The following is a 20,061-nucleotide window of genomic DNA, read 5'->3' as shown; positions in this document are numbered from 1 at the left end:
ATGTTATATAGTTATAAGATAAGATAGTATGTATGCTGAACACATGATATAAACGAAAATTTAGAATCAAATTGTATTTTTAAAGTGGACTTAACAGATGTGTATTCTATTCACCAGAACTGTGCTTGTTCCATAATAGTGTTAATATTTTGAAATACATATTTCTTATTTGTTTGCCGAATAACATTATGCTTCTTTGGCATAACATCAACTATTAGTGCACCAGTTAATGTCTTTATGCCAAGCTATTACTGACATAAGGGCAAATTACTGTTAATTTTTTTTTTCCAGTGTAATGTTACAGTTTTTAATTGTTGTAGTTGTAAGACTTCTGCACTTTTTGTTCCAGATTTTAGAACTTGTTAAGGGGATGCATTACCAGCTGGCTTGCCAGAAGTATTTTGAGCTGACTCACAGTGTAAGTAACTTTACATTCTAGACTATAACGATCCATTTCTTTCTCTTAGCCTTAAACAGGAACTGTCACAAAAATTAAAATGTAATATCGGCTGCATATCATGGAAATAATAAACTATAATCAATTAAAAATGCTGTCCTGTTCCTAAAATAATTAGGATACTCTACTATCCCACCGGCAGCAATCTGTCCTCTTTCATGCAGGAGTCAGATTTCGCTTGACAGGTCGAAAATTGATGTGTGATCCATTTGCCTACATAATGTATTAGAGCGCACTGTTTCTAAATAACCAACTTTATCTCAAAGCTGCATTGTATAGAGGCAGGTTGTTGAGAGAGGGGATAGTGAAGAGTAACCTAATTAATTAAGAAACAGTTTACAACTGTCATTTTTGTTAGATGTTTTTTTTATTTTCATAAGCTGAAGCTCATATTCAGTTCTCATTTTTGCAGCAGTAACTTTTGTGATGGTACAGCTTCATTTCCTTTTTTCATTAGAACGGGTCACAAAATTAGTTATGAGAAAAGATTTTAAGGGGTGGGGATTAGGGTGATATGATATATATATATATAATCTAATCTACAGTCTGGTCATTTCCCTATGGGACCAGACTATAAATTATATCCCTATAAACGCGCCGTTTCTAAGAGAGAGTGAGCACTTGCCGCTGCTGCTCTCTTCATCCACTCTGCCCCCTTCTTTCTAATTCCCTGCCTCAGCTCTTCCTTACCACCGGCGCGCTCCTCCTGTCTCACTATCTCTCGGCTGCTTCTCTCTCAGGTCCTGCCCCCTCAGTGTCTGTTTGGTCTAGGTCCCGCCTCACACGATCGCTTAATGGGCTCCCTCCTGTTCGCACAGTGCCTCTATGTGTCTCTCTCCTTATATCGCTCCCCCCTCCCTTTCACCCACCATCTTAACTTTCACTTTCATGGTTCTCCGTGTCGGCTGTTCAGTCTCCCTCACACAATCTCCGGTATTGCTCCGCCTCCAACCCTCATTCTTCAGTCCTCTGACACTTTCCTTCCCCTCACCTTCCCCCTCCCCTGCAACTGACGTGACCCAGAGCAGGATACAACGTATATTGGAAAAAAAAACTGATGGAATTCAAAAACAGGTACTTTTCCACAAAAAAAAATAACTACAGGGATAAAATTAAGTAAGTGGGTGGGGAAGGAAAACAGCATTAAAACCGTAATTTTGCAGCACATAGGGCAAAGCCAGTAAAATACTACACATATATAGGAAGGAAGACACTGGACACAAAAACTGTAGATTATAATGCATAATGTACCCCCTACTTAAATTTATACAGATATTAGTAGTCACCTCGTAGTTATGTGACCTGTATAAAAGCACTCGGCCTGCGGCCTCGTGCTTTTATATGGTCACATAACTCCTCGTGACTAATAATATCTTTATAAAATAAACTTTATGGCCCTTTTTATTTTTTTTCTTCTTTGCTTATGTACAACACAATGGGAAAAAAGATGTCCGATATTAGTCTTCTATTTTATCACACATAACACTTATGATTAACTAGTCTTCTATCCGGTTTATCACATTCAGTCTTTAGCATTCAGTGCAGCTGATCCATCCTAGTAACCAATATCCTATAAAAAAGCCAAAGTCAGTGGACTGCTAATGGCATTTGTGATGCATATTCCTTAACACTTCTATCCAGCCTGACCGTATACATGTAACCGTATTGAAGCTACTCCATGTTTGGTCCATTAGATCAATTGTGTACAACCTCCTCCCTTCAGCCTCTGTTTTTTTCAGCAGAGGACCATTTTGTAGGGAGATAATCTGTGAACTGGTAATCTAATTATGCATGTCACAAGATGCAATCATGGATTAATTTGTTTCCCTGTCTGCCTTGTTCAACTCAAAACAATAGATTTTTTTGTGATTAAAACGATCGCAAAAGTCCTATTCATTGCATGTATGATGAAATGGGCGTATACTGCCTCTTTAAAGCGGTGTGTTTAAAGCTTGTTATGTAGTCTATAAATTCTATATTTTCCTGTTTGCACAATTAAATTGCCAATCAAAATTTACCAATTTCTTAAAACAATACCCATAGGTTTAGCAGGACCTATGCTACCTATGGGGATCTTTTAAATGCATTTTATTCATCAGTATACCTGTAATTTCTCCTGTTTTATATTAAACCGTGTATGTTCTTGAGAAATACACTCTACATGTGAGGCATGTTATTCAGATTTTATGTTTCAAAGGTGTTTAGTGACCTCTACAATCACTTGGAAATCTATAGTTTGTAAAATGAACTGCTTCTTTATAACCTGATCAGAAACTTCCTAATTAAAACAACAGACATTAGATGTGTGAGTGTTGCTATATTGTGTTCTACTTAAAAACCACATGTGAGGAACCAGAAATGTGAAACTTCTGTTTGATTGAAGGTCAGCGCTTTTACATAACATGATCACAGCGCCAAAATGTATGTGATATCATTACTCACAGGATGAGCTGCAAGATGTGCACTAACCTCTCTGTGTGTCCATTTCAGCCCTAATACTTCACAAGCTCTTTATAGATGAAACAGAAAGCATCGTCTTACTCTACTTAGCTGCTGCCTGAGCTTTTTGGGCATTACATATAAGGCACAAGGCTATAGGATCAATATTTCATCATGAAGGTTGAAAGCACTTCAATATCTTGAGATATTGGTGCAATGCTGCTGTGGCTAATTGTTATTAATTGTGCATTTTTTTTTTCATGTCTGATTTATAATCTTAAATACTTTATCTAAATGATTAAACCAACACATTATGATTTTATTCAGTGTCTTGGTTTTGCTTTTCCCTTTACAGGTGGATGATTGTGGCTTTTCACTGAATCACCCAAACCAATACTTTGCTGAAAGTCAGAAACTATTAACTGGTTCTCGGGAAATCAAGAAGGAACAAACAGCACGTGATTCTCCAGCAGTTACTGCCAGCCAGTTGTCTTCTAGTTCATCATCTGCATCCATCCCTAAGTCACAATCATCTGCACCAGAAATGGAGGACCTAGAGCAGATCTTCAGTGAATACTGATCATATTTACTCATTTAACATATGCCCAAGAAAGACAAAGGATGCAGAAGTTGCTTCATTGTTGTAATTAAAATAAAATATTTTGTTTCAATTTATTTGGCTTAATTTGCAATTTTTAGATTTTATATTTATTTTTTCCAAATGCATCCATTCATTTATATTATGTGATCTAGTTCCTTTGCAGATCAGGAGCACCTGCCAACTATTACCCATTATTGCCCTGTCTGAGGTAGCTTGAGGAACCTGGGGTAATTTTATTCTATTAGCAGAGCCTATTTTTCTGCAATTTTACAGCACTATACTATGCAGAACTGTGAAATAGAAACCACTTTTATGTTTTTGGTCCTACCTCCTTGGCTCTTTGTGCAATTTCAATCTGACTAGTTATACACCCTGAATGAACTCCTCATTACCTGTAAACCTAAGACTCAAACAGCCTCTAAAGGAATTTGGGGGTAAAATTATAGACAGGTCCAGATGGCTCCAGTGTACCATTTTCATAGACATAAATGCAATCACCTAGTGGCAGATTTATCCATTTTCAAGTTAGAGAGAAACAAAAGTAATAGTCATTTATGAGCGCTTAAACATAGCTCTAAAAAGTCTATGCTGCATTTTCAAAATACTTGTAAATATCAAATTGCAATTATTGCGACTCACCTTATCTATATAAAGTCTTTAAAGTGCTCCTCCATGCCACCCCATACTAATAATAAGGCAGGTAATTGCCTTTTGTGGGCAGATTCCTGTCATCCACAATACGTGTTTAGTGCTATATGGACTGGTCAGTTGCAACGATTACAGTTAAAATGCAGTACTGATGAGGAGTACATAACAAAGGCTATTGGTCTAAGGGATCAATTTTGGCCAGAGGCTATTCATTTGAACTTTTAAAGCTAGCATACTTGGAGGCATGGAGGTTGGATAGGTAAAGCCTACTAAGGGATAAGAGAAAAAACAGATATAGGAAAGAGCAATGTTTATTACGTCCTATAGCAGACAATATCAACAAGTTTGGAATTGTAAAGAAGCATCTACCTGTCCTTTATGGAGATAATAGCCTAAAAAAAGTGTTACAGCAAGGGTGTAAATTTGTTACGAGATTGGCAAGCACATTGGGGCATATTCTGGCACCTAGTGCGGTTCGAACCATCCATAGGAGTAGATCGCGGCTTGATGTTAATGGTAACTTTAGATGTGGGCCTGGAAGATGTGTGACCTTTGAAAGGATTATGGTATCTACTGATTTTGTGAGTACGAGTACCAAGAAGATTAATAAAATGAGAAGTTTGATAAATTGTGACACTAAGTTTATTAATTTGCTTACCTGCATAAAATGCAAGGTTCAATATGTAAGATGTACATCAAGAAGTTTAAAAAGCAGAATGAGGGAACACATCGGTTAGATTACATCCTGCAGTAGGACTTCAGTAGTATCCCGACATTTCTCTGAATGTTGCGTGTTTGGTGATCCAAGGTATTGAAAAGATTGTGCCATCTACAAGAGGTGGTGATTTGATGACCAAACTCTGCACAGGGAAGCATTCTGGATCTTCACTTTGGGGAATTAGGGGAATCAGGCTTAATTTGAGATTTGAAATATCTTGTTGCGTCTAATATGATTAGTGCTACTATAGGTACTTATGAGATGGAAAAACTATAATTAAAAGATTTGTGAAGAAACTGGGGTTTTAGGAAAGCGCATTCTGGTAAATTAATTTAGAAAATGCAACAATTAATTCATTGAGACATACAGCCGAATAGACAAAAATAAAATTAATTTACGTTTATGGGTGGCCGAAATAAAAATAGAATAGAAAATATATAGCTTTTTGGCTTAATGAACTCCTCTTAGAATTAATACACATTCAATAATGAATTTATTATCATGGAGACTGAACTATGTAATTCGATTGAGGGTTTATGTGACGTTGATATTTAAGTAAATAGCCGTTCAGAAATTAATAGATATTTTAAACAATGTAAGAAACTTGTTTTTATAGGATGAAATGTAACAGAATAAGAAAACCATTCATTACATTGGTGGATACAAGTTAATGTTTAATGGAAATAAACTTATATAATGGATTGATATTTGAGAATTTTTTTTATTTATGGCAGTTTGGAAACCATGTTTTAACTAAAAATTACACTAAGGGTTAAAAATGATTGAATTGGATTTAATTAATGAAGTCACTTCTGGTTTGGGAAGTTTGAAAAACCATTAGTCTTTTAAATACTTTGCCTATGACAACGTATCTTGTATACGAAATGCGTCAGAATTTCGGATGTTTTTAAACTGTTGAAATAATGCTCATCGTTTATCTATCGAGTGGCTTCTGGAAGTGTTTGCTAAACTATTGGATTTAGGCTGCTCAGCTAAACTGATCTCAAATGCTTTAAAATGCTTTAAATCTGAAAGAAATAGAAGAAGAAAACTGAAAAGTATAATTTGAATGGATAGAAGAATAACCAAAATGGCAAAGACTCAGCCAATGATCAGCTACAGGACAAAAAGAATTACAAGATGCCTATGTGAAGCCAAGCTTTTGGCAAGAAGCCCCCACAAAGTCCCTTTGTTGAAAAAAAATATAAAGAAAAGATGCAAATAAAGGAGAACTAAAGCTTAATAAAGAATAAAGCTAACATTCAACACATCCCATATTAAACTTCTGTACCAAGTTAAAGCCAACACAGACTAGTAGAAAATCTGTGCCACCAAATATGCTGCACTAGTTCCCCATTTCCTTAGTCTGGTTTCACAACACCAGCAGTTACCTCAGGTAAGGTACTACCAAGCAATATACAGTATACTATCAGTATAAACTTCTTGATACAAATGTTTTAGTAGTAATTTAGATTCATGTCATTCTGCATCAAAACTGAATTTGTATCACCCCCTGTGCTAATCATCTGCTGTAATAGCTGTAAACTCTGTTACTGTTATGGTTAACAACTTTAAAAGCCTGGACATTTACTGTTATGGGACACTGAATCTCTGGACTGGTACAATAAGTTCAGCATATACCATACATGGGAAGGATTACTTAAAGAAAAATCCTTCTGCCATTTCAATGGCTGAAATTTCAAAAGACTACATGTCTAACTGGATATTGATATTTTATGGGGGAAAAATACAACTATTCCAGAAGAATATACACAGGGCAGAGAGGTATGAATTGAATAAGTAAGAAAAGTCAACAGTACATTACATACTTGGAAAACTATGAAATAGCCCATAATGAATATTATACTGCATTTATTAAAATTGCATTTAAACTTATGAGCGGCGAGAATTTATTGCTCAGTAAAACATTGAAAATCAGTTTAGAATTTATTCTTTTATAATACACAAGAGCCTTGAATATCCTATTATAATATACACAAGAGCCTTGAAATGATATTGTTATTAACAATGCTTAGAGATGTTCTGTCACATGACTCACTGAAACTTGTGTATTATAATAAAGTACCCCCAGTTGAAAAACACAAGGAGTCACTTCGGAGTTACAAGACCTGTATCCTTGGTCACTTATAATAACCTTATATTACAGTAGGGGGTACTTTATCTACTATATACTTTACATCAAGGGGAACGTTATTCCTATATGTACTTTTTATTAAATGAATGGTAACATAGCACATGTCACCCTTTAAAATACCTTAGGTTGAAAATAACCTTATTTTATATTTTCTAGGCAATGAAGGATATGCTTATTAAAGAGGCCCAAATCACACAATCTCTTTGTAATTTATACAGCAAAATATTTGCCAATTTAATTATAAACAGAGTTCATAGGCAGTTTCATTTCCAAATAAATGGGAAGCTGTGTTATTTGTGAATTGTTATTGTAAATACCTCAACCAACACTTGGGCACAGTTTGAAGATAATCAACACTGGTTGTTCTTCACCCAAGGGCTCCATGCATTTTCTCAATTAATTTTGTTTTATGTTTTTCATATCCTTTAAGGTTCTGTAGAAATGACAGAATTCAATTTGTTTTACTGTAGGAACTCAAGCATAGAATATTTAATATCCCCCAACAGTATTGATGAATATTCAGAGAAAACAAACATGGCTGTTCAACTTCAAAACCTGACACAAGATGGTTTATATCTACAATTGCATAAATACATGTCAAGTTCATTACTTTTTAATTTTGTCACGTGGAAAATAACTTCCAGTTACCCTCTAAAGCTCCACATTGCCTAAGCTTTCGACATCTTCTATTGGCTCATCACAACCAATCAAAGATTATTACTTAGACACCACACCCAGACGTAGCTAAATATCAAAACAAGTTGCTGTTCTGTAAAATTTGAGGGACTGCCTTTGAGCTCCATGCTGCAGGTGCTTGCGTGTTCCAAGTCCGCTATTCCAGATACGTTTGGCCTTTTAAACCATAAACGCATGTGCATTCTTACAACCCACAAGGCAACCACGTTCACTTCACTGTGTACAAAAACATTAGCCTCACATTTTATTGAAGGACTGTATCAAAATTTAATCTAAACCATATATATGCTGCTAATAAACAAACAACACCACCACTTTATGATGTTGCAACAGCTAGACATCATGATCCTTTTTTACACAGTTACCATCCACATCCTTATTCTGACGTGTCTCCTTATATGTGGCCTTCACAAAGGTCTTTATTGCAACAATTGATGCCTAGAAGAGCAATGTCCTCTAGTGATGGGCGAATAAATTTGCCAGGCGTGAATTTGCAGCAAATTTCCGCCTTGCACTGCCAGCGAATAAAGTAGCGAAACTGCAGTGAAAATTCCACAGGGTCAAAAAAATGTTGCCAGGCGTCAGAATAGTCGTGCGTCAAAATTATTCGGATGCCCATTAACTTTAAAGCATTTGGACAAAATAGGTGCGCATATAAAAATTGTCATGCACGTCAAAGTTGAAGCAAAATTTGACCACACTTTGACCAACATCTGTTTGAAATCATTGGCAGATATCACTTCTTTAACTCCCATATCTACTGCCAACAACACACCAAAAGCTTCTGAAAAACATTTATCAACAAGAGTATCCTGTTGTAAGGATTTTATTTATTTTTAGTAAAAAAAATGGTGGCAAATATTTGTTTTTATTGATCAATTAAAGGCCAATATTTATTGGCCTACACTTTCAACTAATACAAAAGGGCACAGTCTCACTCATGTATACCAAACCTAGTTTAAATGTTCAAAATAATGTTTACTTACAGGTAGTTGAGGTCTACTTACAATTGTATAGAAATGTGTAGATTAAGGGAAAATTACATTCACACACGTAGAATATTTTTTTATAATTGAACATCAAAAATATAGCTTTGCTTGTAACACCTATACTATTGATACATACCTCTCAACATTTTGGAAATAAAAAGGACCAAAATAATTTTTTGACCATGCCCATTTTTGTGACCACACCCCCTAATGACCATGTTCATTTTACAAAATTTGGCAGGTTAAGAACATATTTCTGTTTTTTTTTTTTTTTTTCAGTTTTGCTAATGAAGGTGAATGGCCCTTTAAGCTGTGAGTCTAACTTTTCCCAAGGGACCTCCTTATCTAAATTTCAATTACTTATTTGCTTATCTCAAAATTGTTACTTGCACCTGGTGGCTGTTCTGGGCTCTCTGCCAAAAGCCAATTAAGATAGAAAATTTGTTACTTTTTTCTGGCTGTTCAGTGCAGAGAAAGTAGGGACTTTTCAGTACAAACGCGGGACTGTACCGCTGAAAACAGGACTGTTGGGAGGTATGTTGATATCTTACTGAGATGTCTGGTTGCTGTTTGAAAACCTTTAGGGTTAGTCCACACGAGGAGATTTGGGGATATTTTGTTGCCTGGCGACTAATTGCCTCGTCTTCTGAGCGACAATCTCCCCGAACTGCCTCAGCGTGTTTTCCCATAGGCTACAATTAAAAGTCGCCTGCGCTAAAGCACACGCGGCGATGCGTTTTCAATAGTCGCCCAAAGTTGCCTCAGTGAGTTACCTGAGTTACCTGAATTTCTGCATTAATTCCATTGGTCAGTGAGCCACTACTATTTACCTTTGAATTGTAAATTGCTCCTAATAGGTTTTGCATTCTGGGTTTTAAAGGACAACCCCCACTCTATATCAGCATTCCTAAGAGTAATAATGAATTACCAATCATGAAAATATATCGATAGACTCAACTTAGTGATTGGGCGAATCTGTCCCATTACACTTTGCCGAATAATTTGTGAAATGGTGAAAAAAATTGCGAAGCAGCAAAAATTCACAAAACACATTTAAGTGAATGGACTTCAAAATTAATTTGACGTGCGTCAATTTTTATACGCATAAATATTTTGTCCAAATACATTAAAGTCAATGGGCGTCCGAATAATTTTGATGCACGTCAATTTTTTTTTTCGTTTGCAGCGGATTTTTCACCGGCGAATTTTCGAAGCAGTTTCACAAAGCATTTGCGGGGGCGAAACGTGGAAATTTGCTGCAAATCCCTGCCTGGTGAATTAATTTGCTCATCACTACTCAGATTGACAAATCAGTTTCTGTATACCGCTTATTCCCATAACAATGCTTTGTTTTGGTTCAATTAGAGCCCCATTGATCATCCTCATTAAAATTAATGAGAACATGCCTAGTCAATTGTGTGTTATGGTACAGTGCTGCTCCTGAACTCTTAACACCTGAAATTAATCATTTCTGATTAGTTGTCGCATTTAAAAAGTTACAAGGCTGATGAATGTGTCGGTTCATTAAAACTCGAAAATGAAAGTAATTGCTTTGCCCCGCCTCTATGCCTAGGCATAGAGGAGGGGCAGGCAATATTTGATTGACAGCTGAGATTTTTAAAAGAGTTTACAACAGCTATGAATGCTTTAATAAAAAAAAGAATTTGGATTTCATGTTTTATTTAAAAGGACTTTTATTATACAGCTTTTTATGTCTGGATGACAGGTCCACTTTAACAACAGTATCTGAATGCTTTGCATTGCCTTCTGAAATATTTTGATGGTAATGGTCAGAAAAGTGGAATATATTTGAGGAAATATAAATTCTGCAAAGTCTCCGGCATGCAATATATTGTGTGGGTAGGAGGGCAGTTGTAATAGCAATGTTGTTTGCTGGCATTATTCCTAGGCCAATGTTTCCAAGTGAAAGGGCAGCAATTTAAACTTAGAAATGTTGTTTCAGTCAAATAAAAGGGAATGTTTCATGTTGATGATGCACTGAATAACTAAAAGAAGAACCAAGGTGAACTAGCCTCTTGGTGGCAATCCTAGTGATGTACACTCATAGCCACAAGAAGAAGAAGATGCCCAATTTCTAAATTGCACAGCAGAGATTTGGCAGGCATTATGGAATGATCCATTGCACCATTAGGTTCCATGGTTGCTGAAAATTCAGCAAAGGGGGGTTGTTAATCATATTGCTCCAAAGGAAGCCAGGTGAAATTTTGAAAGTCACAAAACACATTTAATTTGAGGGGTAATGCAGAGGTGGGCCAACAAATATCCTATTTTTTATTCATATAAAATATAGGTACATTATTACTGGTTAATATCCATCAAGATACAATGCGTCTCTGTGTCTACTGATTCCTGACATTTGTACATCAGTTGCATAATGCCAAGCTTTTATATATTGTAAATCCCTGCTCCATCACAAAGTAGCAATGCATAGCAACAGACACTGCTTATGCTTAGCCGTGCCTTCTGAAATTTTTTGATGGTAATGCTTAGAAAAGTGGACTGTATTTGAGGAAACATGTTTTCTGCAAAGTCTCAGGCAAGCAATATATTGTGTGGGCAGGAGGGCATTTGTAATAGCAATGTTGTCCAAGGCCTATGTTTCCAGATCAATGGGCAGCAATTTAAACTTGATGTAAACTGCCTGACTTATCACTTTAATTATTTTAATAACGATTGTAATAACTATTTATATGAACAGTTTGTATGTGTGTACTAGTGTGAGGGGGGTTATACAAGTATGTTCATTAGATCCCTGCCTGTACCTTTGAATTTTTGAAAGTACCCAAGCCAATTGCAATGCAGAGAAAAAGGTTCCAGAATCTCTGTTCCCAACTCCAGTGGTTTGTGAACTTGACTAACAGATTAGAAGACAGGATGGAGGTTCCCTACGCTGTGGATTCCCCTCCCCCCATCAGTGCAAGGAGAATTCCAGTTAGGATACAAATTTCCTTTATTAATTCTTAATTGTGTTTATTTACTGTCTTTCCACATTCCCCGCTATTTCCTTATCAAGATTTTTGCAGGGATTTGGATAATTCTCCCACTTTTTGCCTAATTAGCAAAAATTGCCACTGTGTCATCTGCTAGGCGTTTAGGTTTTTTTTTACCACTTTATCATCCTGCTGTGGAATTTGCACTGTGTCATCCCACTATGTGTCCTGGGGGTATTATACATGGCATTGTCAATATTCCATCCTGCTTTGAGTTCTGGGGGTAATATATATGGAACTGCTAATCTTGCTATCTTGCTATGAGTTCTAGAGGTATTATACATGTAACTGCCACTGTGCCATCCTGCTGTGAGGTGGGGGTATTATATGTGAAATTCCCAGTGTGTCATCCTGCTATGAGTTCTGGGGGTATTATACATGGAATTGCCACTGTGCCATCCTGCTAAGCATTCTGGGGTCTTATACATGGTATTGGCACTGGGTTCATTAATACATTTACTGAGGGTGTATTTATAAAATGTTGTTTATTTGTGGTGAATCTCTGATGGTGTGTGTGACCTAAAAATTTTGGGTTGTAGTATACCCCATATCCACAGTACAATTTGCAGCAGCTTTGCTGCAAATTGAGCATCATTGAGCAAAGTTTAAAGGCTTACTAAAGCATGATTACAAAGGCTATCACTATTGCAAGATATATTGAAGGAGCAGTGGCAGATGCTAAAACTCTCAGTCAGTACAGGTATGGGATCCCTTATTTGTATACTGCTTTGGGGAAATATTTATTTTCTCTGGAGATAATTGTATTTATTTATCATTTACAGGTTTTTTTTAATATTACATTTATTCATAAAGTGCAAATGTTTTCTGTAGTGTTGTACATAAGGTTACATAATTTACAAATTATTACATTAGGTAGTGAAGTTTAGTAAAATGAGTGGCAAAATAGGCACATGCAAAGAATATACATTACAACACATTTCATTTAGTATGAGCCTTGTTGAACTTGACTTTATTCTATACTTATTCTATAGAAACACCATGGAGCAGTATTCTTTGTTCTTCGTGCCAGGTGTGCATGCACAGTTGTATGAAAAGCCAAACTTAAAGCAGAAAGCCAGCTTTTGCAGGAGCAATATCATCTTCATAGAATCTACTAAAAGCAAAACTTGTTTATATGCAACATTTAAAGCTTAATAATGGTTAGTGGTCATTTCAAAGGGCTTGTGAATTTATTTTGGTTTGAGATATAAAGTTCTCCATTATAAAAGAGTATGTGGTTTCAATAAAGCATGGAGTGGCACTGACTAACCCTGTGAGTTGTACAGGAATTGCAAAAATTACAAAGTAAAGGCTGGTTATTGTGCTATCATATCATCTGACATCATGATGTCCATCATTATCTTTACAAGATGACAATACATCAGAAAAGATGGGCATGGGATTGGTCAGGAGAGAGTGAACCTTCCTCAGCAGAATGAAAAATTACCCCATTATATTTAGTAAACATGTCTCATTAGAATACTCCTCAGTGCAAATATCAGCAAGTGATCAATTAGTTTTGCTTGTCATTGTTTATTTACAAACAACCTGGGAATGACAGGAAGTCCTAGAACAACCCAAGAATAATATGTATCATAAAAAGCAAAAGTGTGAAGAAAACCATCTTTCTTATTTACAACTTTCATTCCACCTCCTTTTGAAGGAGACTCGTTTCCCCCTCCTGCTGAGTAATCTTCTGAATAATTGATTATCTTATAGATTTCTGCAGGATCGGCAACAATGCTTAAAGTAGAAATCTAGTCAAATTTAACGGTCTGCATTTTTACTGATCAAAGCTCATTGCCTGGTGAAAAATAGTTTTTTCCTTCCCTTTGTCCTTTGTTAATGAATCTATCAAAAAGCAAATGTTCTAAGTCCTTGCAAATGCAAACATGCAAATGTTTCTTTTCAACATCTGTGATATACTTGGTATTAAGGTCATTCTTCTGTTTCTGGGTATATAGTTTTTTATGTAAGGAAAGTAGCTTTTGCAGAATTAGTGATACAAGGAAATGGCATGAATCTGTCACATACTGTACCATATAAGGTTGTAAGAAACTGCAGAAAAGTAGTAATTAGGTGAAATAATCTTTAAGGCCAGATGTAGGAAAGTAGTATCAAGAAAATAATAATAAAGGATCATTTTATTAAGTTGAGTACATTTAACTAATACTGCATTGTGGTATTGTTCGCATTACAAGCTGATTTATTATTTTTCATACTAGGAATTTGGGTAAAAGAAGGTAAAAAAATAAATGTCTTGCTCTCAGTATTTTTTTTGTGCAAATGTTTTCTTTTTTGTTGATTTCATTTTTTTATTTCAATAATAAAAAGCTCACCAGGGTTGAGGTGCCAAATTTTTGAGTTTCTGAAGAAAAAACGTGTAATTTGCTGAAAAATGTTTGTACATTGTTTTTACCTGATTCCCTAGTATGAAAATTAATAAATTATCTCCTTAGTTTCAAAGTTGTGAATTAATATAATTATAATTACAATGTAAGTCTCTATAAAAATATATTGCATAAAACAACTCCTATGTAAATTCCTGCTTCTGTATTTTGCTTCCACTCTTCTTCCTGTTACAGTTAGAGCTGCAGTATTTCTGGTCAGGTGATCTCTGAGGCAGCACACAGACCATCACAAAATGGTGGCTCAAGGGGAAAGATGTTAAAGGGCAATATTTACTTAAATATATATTTCAGTTTGGTAAAATTTTATAATATGCAACTTAATATGATATAAACTATCTGTAGCTTAAAGGGGTTGTTCACCTTTATATTAACTTTTAGTTTGATGTAGACAGTGATATGTGGACAATTTGCAATTGGTTTTCATTTTTTTATTATTTGCGGTTTTTGGCTTACCGTATATACTCGTGTATAAGCCGACCCGTGTATAAGCCGAGGTACCTAATTTTACCTACAAAAACTGGGAAAACTTATTGACTCGTGTATAAGCCTAGACACAACTATGCCCTATGCTGCAATCACTACAGCGCAAACTAAATCACTGAAAATTTGTCCCCCCCCAGTGGATTTATATTACAGATATTTTTCAGCTGAGACAAAATATACTTTCCACTAGCAATTATACACACATAGACACACATATACTTTACACACACACTCTTCCCACAAAATAATCACACACACATACTATACACACAAACTCCCCACACATATACTATATACACACACAAACTCTCTACCCACACCATCATACACTATATACACACACTCCCCACACAATAAGTGAATGGGTGGTACGAGTGAATGGGTGGCACGAGTGAGTAGGTATGTGGGTGGGTGGGTGGCACGAGTGAATGGGTGGGTAACATTAGTGGATGGGTGGGTAGCCAGGCACAATGCATCCTTACACCACAGCAGACAGCAAACAGTTTAGCCATTAGTCCAAGCTGCAGCACTGCAGCAGTACATTGATATCCCTCTGCAGCACAGCCCCTTACCAGGCGTATGAAGCCAAAACCCCGGTCACGGTTGATGAACACCTCACTGAATTCCCCCTCAGTGATGTCGATGGGCAGGTTCCTCACAAAGAGACGGCAGCGCTGCGTGTAGCTCTTCTCGCCGGGCTTCAGAAAGCTCGTGACCCCTCTTTCCTCCTCAACATCCTCCATCTTGGGAGGCATCAGAGACGGGTCCCCCTCGGACACCTTTAAGTGCGCTTGTTGCCTTTGCGGGGCGGAAACATCTGCTGCTGAGGCGGCCGCCATTGTTCTTTTCGATGCAAACTTGCTTCGGATTACGGTTAGCCAATCGCGTCTCACTGTTTTTCAGTCTCCTGCCTTCTACCGTATTCCATCTAAAATACTTACCCGCGTATAAGCCGAGGTCAATTTTTTCAGCACATTTTGGGTGCTGAAAAACTCGGCTTATACACGAGTATATACGGTATTTGGCTTTTCATTCAGCAGCTCTCCGGTTTGCTGGAGTTTAAGTAATCTGGTAACTAGGGTCAAAATTACCCTAGAAACCATGCATTGCTTTGAATAAGAGACTGGAATATGAATAGGAGAAGGACTGAGTAGAAAGATGAGTAACAAAAAGTTAGCAATAACCAAAAATATGTAGCCTTACAGATAATTAGTTTTTTAGTTGGGGTCAGAGACAGATATTTCAAAAACTATTAAAAAGAAATAATGAAGGCCAGTTGAAAAGTTGCTTAGAATTAGACATGTTATAACATACTAAATACTATTATAAAGGTGAACCACCCCTTTAAGTATTGATTTTGGGGAGGTAGTTTTCCTTTAAAGACTGTGAAGACTATGAAAAACCACCGACGTTGCTTTCGTGAAAGTTCTGTTCCTGTAGTCTAAATTGGTGGCCTCTGGTGTGATGAACAATTTTATGGTAAAAAACGTCCAACTATCTGTCTATAATGCCCTCTAATGTACTTATAGAGAGTAATCGAATAGTCTTAATTTATTTCTGAAGATGTGTTGATAGAACTTGATCTAGATATATTTAGTGTAGTGTGCAACCCCATTTAGTCATGGAACTAAAGTCAATCACAATCTAAAAATGTCATTGTTCAATTCTATTTCAAATGAGGCTGCAAAATCACAGGTTTTAATAAACTTGAGAAAAAAGAAAACTTTCAGTTGCTTGATTTTCAAATGCACTTATCATGATCAACAACTTTTAATTGCTGAGGACTTTCATTTTTAATTTCTGCTAATTTTTTAAATCAATTCTGACTATTTGTGTTTTCAAACGAAACATTTCCTTGAATTGTAGAAAAACTTGATCTCTAATTTCATAAACCAGCCCCTAAAATGTTCTTGATGCATCTTTGAAGCAGAGCTTCCCCAATTGTGGGGCTACACCCCTAAAGGCAGTAGAGAGTGGAACGTACATGATGTTTGCAATTGAAATTGGCTTTGTCTGCTTAAAAAAACGCTGTTAAGCGAATGAATTACTACAATGTATTCATACATCGGTAATAGTTTTCTCAGCTATGGGGCTCCCCAATGAAATTTTGCCCTAAGAGGGGAGCTCAAACCACAAAAGCCTTGGAAAGCATTTAGCAGAAATCAAGAGCTTCTGTTTTCCATGGAGCTAGTTGGATAGATAAATGTCCCTTGTAGTTGTATCCAATGAGGCTAGAAACACAGCTAGTTGTTTGTTGAAAACAGAATTGTCCTCCTCCTTTCTTTCTTGTTAAGTAACATATACTGTATATCTGCATCCTTATCTAGTATCTGTCTTTATTTGAAACCCAGTTAAATGTTCTTGTTCCATTTATACCTGGCACTGAAAACATATTTTAGCTTTTGAAAGTAGTTTAGGAATAAATTGTATCTGTCACTTAAAATGTATTTTCTTTCCAAGTGATTAAGCTTTTATATTACTAAAGATTCTGCCCAATGAAGTAGTTTGCACAGCATTGCTGATGGCGCCTTTCTGTTATTTTTTTTGTTCAGGGAAAGTAATAAATACAACTGCACCAAAGTTCAACAGAAATAGTTTAACAGCCCAGTCAAATGTACTGCTGCCTGAGTGAAGTGTCATTGTATGGTTGCATTCTGGGGTTATTTATGTTTTGCTTCCTCCATCAAAGTTTCTCAAGTATGTAAAAAACATTTTATAGCGTCTCAGAGGCTTTTGGTTGTAATATGCTTCCCGGCAACATCTGTCACTTTCAGGCTTGAGGAAGAAATGGTTGTCAAAATCTATTATAATATACAGGCATTTGTGCAAAGAATTGTAAAATCAGTTTGCTAGTTTCATCACAGTATATATTCCATTGTCCTATAGAGTAATGAAAATGGAATATCCCTTCCGCATGCAGTTTTATTATTTCAGTTTTAGTTGATGTGTCAAGGTCATGAAATGGGGAATATGACACTAACTTGTTCAAAGCAGCCTATGCTATTGTCTGTATTTGATAATGATATGTGCTTATTAGAGCGTGCAGGGTATTAGATCTTACAGTGCCAAATGGCTCTTTTGTGCATGAAGAATAAGCTATTTTATGTACAGTGCATTTCACAGTAACATAACTGCTGAGAGCAGCATTCCTTTTAAAAATCTGATGCTCAGCGACTGCTGATGCTTTCATTAACACTCTCCGGCTGTTTTTATGCATATTACATTCACGTTTGTAGGTGCAAATGCCTAGTAATTAGCCAGGCAAGAACTATGAATCATCATTTGCTTATATGTCTGTTTGCATCACAAGGAAATATTAATTACAATTTTCTCATGTATCACTCTAAAAATGTGTGAAATCATATAAAGATAAAGTCAATATTAAAATATGTCAAATCACTATGAATATGAGATTGCTTAAAGAGGCAGTATACCTCCTTTTCAACAGGAATACAATGAACAGTGTGACTTTGCCACTCTGCTGTAACACCACAAAAATAACCCTAAATAACAAAACTATGCTCCTTTTTACATTTTATGGCACAGTTTGCCCTCCAAGCCTTTTCCTGCCCCTTTAAGTTCTATTCTCCTGCTTGTGCTGTGTCTGCTTTACTTTTCTACCTACTCCTCTCCCAGTTGGTTTGCTGAACCATTTATTCAGTATACATTGTTGTGACTGTTTTCATATGCTAATGTGCCACCACTGTAATATTTGGACTCATGGAGCAAGCAAACAACAAAGTCATGCAGGGATTTGTTAAGTTTCAGATTTGAATTTGCCAACAATTTTCCCAACCAATGCAGGCCCCTTGTTTCTGCATATACACAATAGCTTTCCCATCAGTTTAAATGTGGCAATAATTACATACATATTTTGGAATATAATTGCTGTAGGGATGGGGGAGGGGGAAAGCGTGTTGTACACAAAATAATCAAGACACAGACCCCTACCCAAGTACTGCACAGAAGTACATATATGGCTTAGCAACTCACTCTCATTCTATATCTTTGTTCCATCCCCCTCACTCATTTTCTCCTCATCACTAGTTTTTTTTCTATATTTGAGCCCTTTTCTTTTTAAATTTCTTACTTTAATGTTCTTTTACCTATTTATTATGTACTTTGTCTTCTGCCTTCAATATACTTTCATCAACCTTATTTTGCCTCCAGTAAGTCGTGGTAGAAATTGGATTGAACTTACATTTAGCAGTAGCTTACTCACAAGAAAACAGCCTTTAGATAAACTTTGATTCCTTGACCTTTATTGAAGAAGTGATCCAAGAAATTATAATCCAAAAAATGTATCCTTGAGGTAAGAACAGAATACCTTTCCACCCTAATATGAACAAGGTATAAAGGGGAAGCTTGCCTAAGATCACATGACTCACTTGAAATCAGTGTTAGTGAGGTATTGGCTAGTAAGATATACATGCTGCAAAGCAATGTAAACTGTGGGCTAACAATAGTATAATAAGAGCTTTATGCCCAGTAGGCAGCACAAACCTGCTTTACTACTTCATTATTGTCTGCAGCCTCCAGTTACTGACTATGTCTCCTTTGGCTTTCCTTATCTTTACACTGACCCTTCTCCTCTGCATGTTTCACATTTTCTTCTCCCTGATACTCTTACTATGTGCTATACCCAATGCCTGATAAAGTTCACAGCTAAGTTGCACATCAGAATTCTAGAATGTGTTTAACCCTGTGTAGTCAAACTATGCCTCAGTCTCAGCCTGGTGGGGGAGGTTTCTTATCACAGGGAAATCGAGTGTAATTCCCGAAGCTTTGCACCAAAAGTTCATGAAAGAAGTTAAACACATTCTTACTTAGTGCAAAGGAGGGGGCTCAATAACATTTAAAAACTAATTTTCGGTAGGTTTTATGACTCTTTATGTGTGCCCCTTTTCTTGACTGGCCTCTGCACTCTATCCTGCTGGTATGGGATCTGTTACAGGATGATCAGGGTTGGGGGGTGATCTGGGATGATCAGGGCTGGCTGGGATGATCAGGCTGGGGCAGGCTGGGATGATTGGCTCTGAGGGTGGACTGGCAGGTGGGGGAGGATGTAAAAGCTTCCTTGTCTGAGCTGCTATGGTGTGGGGCCCTTGTGGGAGCGTGGGTCCCAACTGTATCCAACCAGCCTAAGGCTGGCCTTATTTGTCTTACTAATCATTTATTAGTCTGGGTTACTTAAAAAATTAAATATGTAAACCAGACTCTATTTACACTAATGTATTTTTTTTTTTGTAAAATTCGCCAGTAATTAGTAAATACATAATCCGAAATAAATCCTTTTCTCAGGTAAAATAGTCAGCCAACTGCCTTAAATGAAAACTAAAATAAATTAAATCAAAACCAAATTAAATTATCCTAATAACACTGTCCAAAAAGTAAACCAAGTAATCATCTGAAAATGGCCAGGCACCTATGTCCAGTGTGTTCGGTTGTTACTA

The 20,061-nt window shown here is 36.4% G+C and overlaps 1 protein-coding gene and 1 long non-coding RNA gene across 2 annotated transcripts in view; one reads left to right on the top strand and one right to left on the bottom strand.

Annotated features, from left to right (window-relative positions):
* Positions 1-3,571, top strand: part of prim2.S (DNA primase subunit 2 S homeolog) — a 53,227-nt gene extending 49,656 nt beyond the window's left edge. Inside the window, exons 13-14 of the mRNA XM_018265526.2 lie at positions 350-418; positions 3,252-3,571. Of these exons, the coding sequence (XP_018121015.1) occupies positions 350-418; positions 3,252-3,476 (294 nt within the window). The 3' untranslated portion in view covers positions 3,477-3,571. The remainder of the gene's footprint in view (positions 1-349; positions 419-3,251) is intronic.
* Positions 3,572-18,504: 14,933 nt separating this feature from the next.
* On the bottom strand, positions 18,505-19,493 carry LOC121394256. The gene is made up of 2 exons (XR_005961592.1): positions 19,310-19,493; positions 18,505-19,237 (listed from the first exon to the last, which is right to left on the bottom strand). It is a non-coding gene; the product is annotated as an uncharacterized LOC121394256 (long non-coding RNA).
* Between the last annotated feature and the right edge of the window lie 568 nt (positions 19,494-20,061).

This window comes from Xenopus laevis, chromosome 5S (assembly GCF_017654675.1).
Source record: "Xenopus laevis strain J_2021 chromosome 5S, Xenopus_laevis_v10.1, whole genome shotgun sequence".
Lineage (NCBI taxonomy): Eukaryota > Metazoa > Chordata > Amphibia > Anura > Pipidae > Xenopus > Xenopus laevis.
This window is presented reverse-complemented; position numbering and strand designations above follow the sequence as displayed.